General features: G+C 47.4%; 1 protein-coding gene across 1 annotated transcript; it reads right to left on the bottom strand.

The window, feature by feature from the left end:
- Positions 1-590: 590 nt before the first annotated feature.
- LOC121047998 lies at positions 591-1469 on the bottom strand (the record flags this gene model as incomplete). The annotated part of the gene is made up of 1 exon (XM_040503777.2): positions 591-1469. A coding segment is annotated over one exon (879 nt), but the record flags the coding sequence as incomplete, so codon positions are not given.
- Positions 1470-2455: the final 986 nt, after the last annotated feature.

The raw sequence follows: 2455 nt of genomic DNA, 5'->3' as shown, positions 1-2455 counted from the left end.
TGTTCTGTGACAACTTGAGATAAATTATAACAAAATGCAATTTCCAGTAGTTGCTCGCAGCTGGCTCCGTCTGTTGTTCCCACCGAAAGCGTACTCCAGTCAATGCCTGGTAAGTTAAAGTCGCCTACTAACAAGATGTTTTTATTATGACATATTACAGAGTCCATATACTGTCGCAACTTCACTAAAAAGTCAACTGAGGAATTGGGAGGTCTGTATACACCGCCCAGGACTATAACCCGGTCATTCATTCTAATCTGGACCCATAGAGCTTCGATATCTTTAACCTCATCCAGTACAGTAAATACAATATCGCTTTTGATCAAAATTGCTACGCCTCCGCCACGTGCTTCCCTATCTTTTCTAATTATAGTATAATTTGGTGGTGTGATTTCACTGTCTAAAATATTGCAATGTAGCCACGTTTCTGTAATCACCATAGCGTCGGGTTCGTGTTCAAGAACAATGCTTTCAATTAGGTCAACGTTATTTACAATACTTCGGGCATTTATGTTAATTAGTTTGAAGCGTGCTTTGTTGTGACGTCATTGATCCTTATCCTGCGTACTAGGATATGATGAGCACCGATATCTTTCGTTTCTAACCTCGTCCCAGGCATAGAGAACGTTGTTTATTTTGACCTTATCAAAAACCAATCTAGCCTTTGCGCCTTCCTTTCTTTCATCTGCAGTAGAGTTCCACAGGTGCTTGCGTATCTCCACAACTCTTTTTGAGAAATCCTCGTTAATGCTGATTTGGGTACCCTTTAGTTTGGAGCAATTGTTAAGAATTTTCATTTTATCCCGAAAATCAGCGAATTTCACAATAACAGGCCGAATTCTACCGGGTATTTGCCTCCCAAGTCTGTGAATTCTTTCAATGGAATCAACCTTAACTTTCAGTATACCATCAAATACCTCATGAGTTACGCTTCTCACAAGGACTTCTTCCGTTTCTGGTGCTGCTTCACTGATACCTCTAATTATCAAATTATTTCTCCGGGATCGATTTTCAAGATCGTCGACTTGTTTGTATAAAGAAGTAATTTCGTGATCGTGACCGGTAAGCCTGGTTTCAATTTGACCAAGCCTGCCACTAGTTTCATCGACCATTTGTAATTTTTCCTCAATCGTGTCCAGCCTGTTTTGCAGCTTCTGTATATTGATTTCCGAAGTGTCTTGTTTTACCTGAATTTCGTTGACCTTTTTAAGGATCTCTTTTTGTGTCTGGAGCATCTCAAAAAACATCTTTTCAGTTATGGGCCCAGGGTTTTCTTCAACATCACCGGAAAGTTTAAGTAGCATGCCCGTCACAGACAGACAATCATAAACACACTGGACTAACACCCGTGGACACGGCAACACAACTAAGGCAACGTAGTCACTACGGAACCCGTATTTGCGATCACCAACCTGCGTGAACGTGATCGGGTGCATGTTAGCCGATGATGCCACGGCAGAGTTGCCGTGTCCACTGGAGCCGGCGGCTGAGGGCATGCTTCTTATATACTGTTCGCCAGGCAAGCAGGGGTCTCCTGATGACGTCATCCTGCGCAGGGCTGCTGCGCCGGGGAAGCCTGCCACGTGCGTAGGTAGTGACGGTGCAGTCTTTGTTTCGTTCCGCAGTGAGTCGCCGGTGACCACGAAGCATCCCACAAGCGAGGATGCCTTCCACGATGATGAGGGGAATAACAGCCCGCCGATGAGTATCTGCGTGAACGTGATCGGGTGCATGTTAGCCGATGATGGCACGGCAGAGTTGCCGTGTCCACTGGAGCCGGCGGCTGAGGGCATGCTTCTTATATACTGTTCGCCAGGCAAGCAGGGGTCTCCTGATGACGTCATCCTGCGCAGGGCTGCTGCGCCGGGGAAGCCTGCCACGTGCGTAGGTAGTGACGGTGCAGTCTTTGTTTCGTTCCGCAGTGAGTCGCCGGTGACCACGAAGCATCCCACAAGCGAGGATGCCTTCCACGATGATGAGGGGAATAACAGCCCGCCGATGAGTATCTGCGTGAACGTGATCGGGTGCATGTTAGCCGATGATGCCACGGCAGAGTTGCCGTGGCATCATCAGGCACTCCGCCAAAAGATTCCACGTTGTCTTCACGCCGCTGACGTCACGCTGCTCGACACGACTCTGGCGTCACGCCGCGCATCACGTCGCCTTTTACCTGGCGTCAGCTGACACCCTGACAAGGCATTGTCATGTCACATCACATTGCACAGTGACGTCACGCGATTTAATGACGTCAAGTGACTCCATAAGCCATGTGATCTCATGACGTCGGGTGACACTGTGACGTCACGAGATATTTAGACATTATGTAACAATACGTCGTCGCGTGACGCCATGAGGCACGTAAAAACATGAGCATGAGACTGCTTATAATGGAAAAAAGCGTTTTGGCTTACTATGCCAGAAAGGTTCTCGGGCGGTAAAACCAATACAGCTAGGG

The sequence above is a fragment of the Ixodes scapularis genome, unplaced genomic scaffold, assembly GCF_016920785.2.
Source record: "Ixodes scapularis isolate PalLabHiFi unplaced genomic scaffold, ASM1692078v2 PGA_scaffold9__187_contigs__length_104089568, whole genome shotgun sequence".
In the NCBI taxonomy this organism is placed as follows: domain Eukaryota; kingdom Metazoa; phylum Arthropoda; class Arachnida; order Ixodida; family Ixodidae; genus Ixodes; species Ixodes scapularis.
The sequence above is the reverse complement of the archived record's forward strand: the minus strand, read 5'-3'. Positions and strand labels throughout refer to the sequence as shown.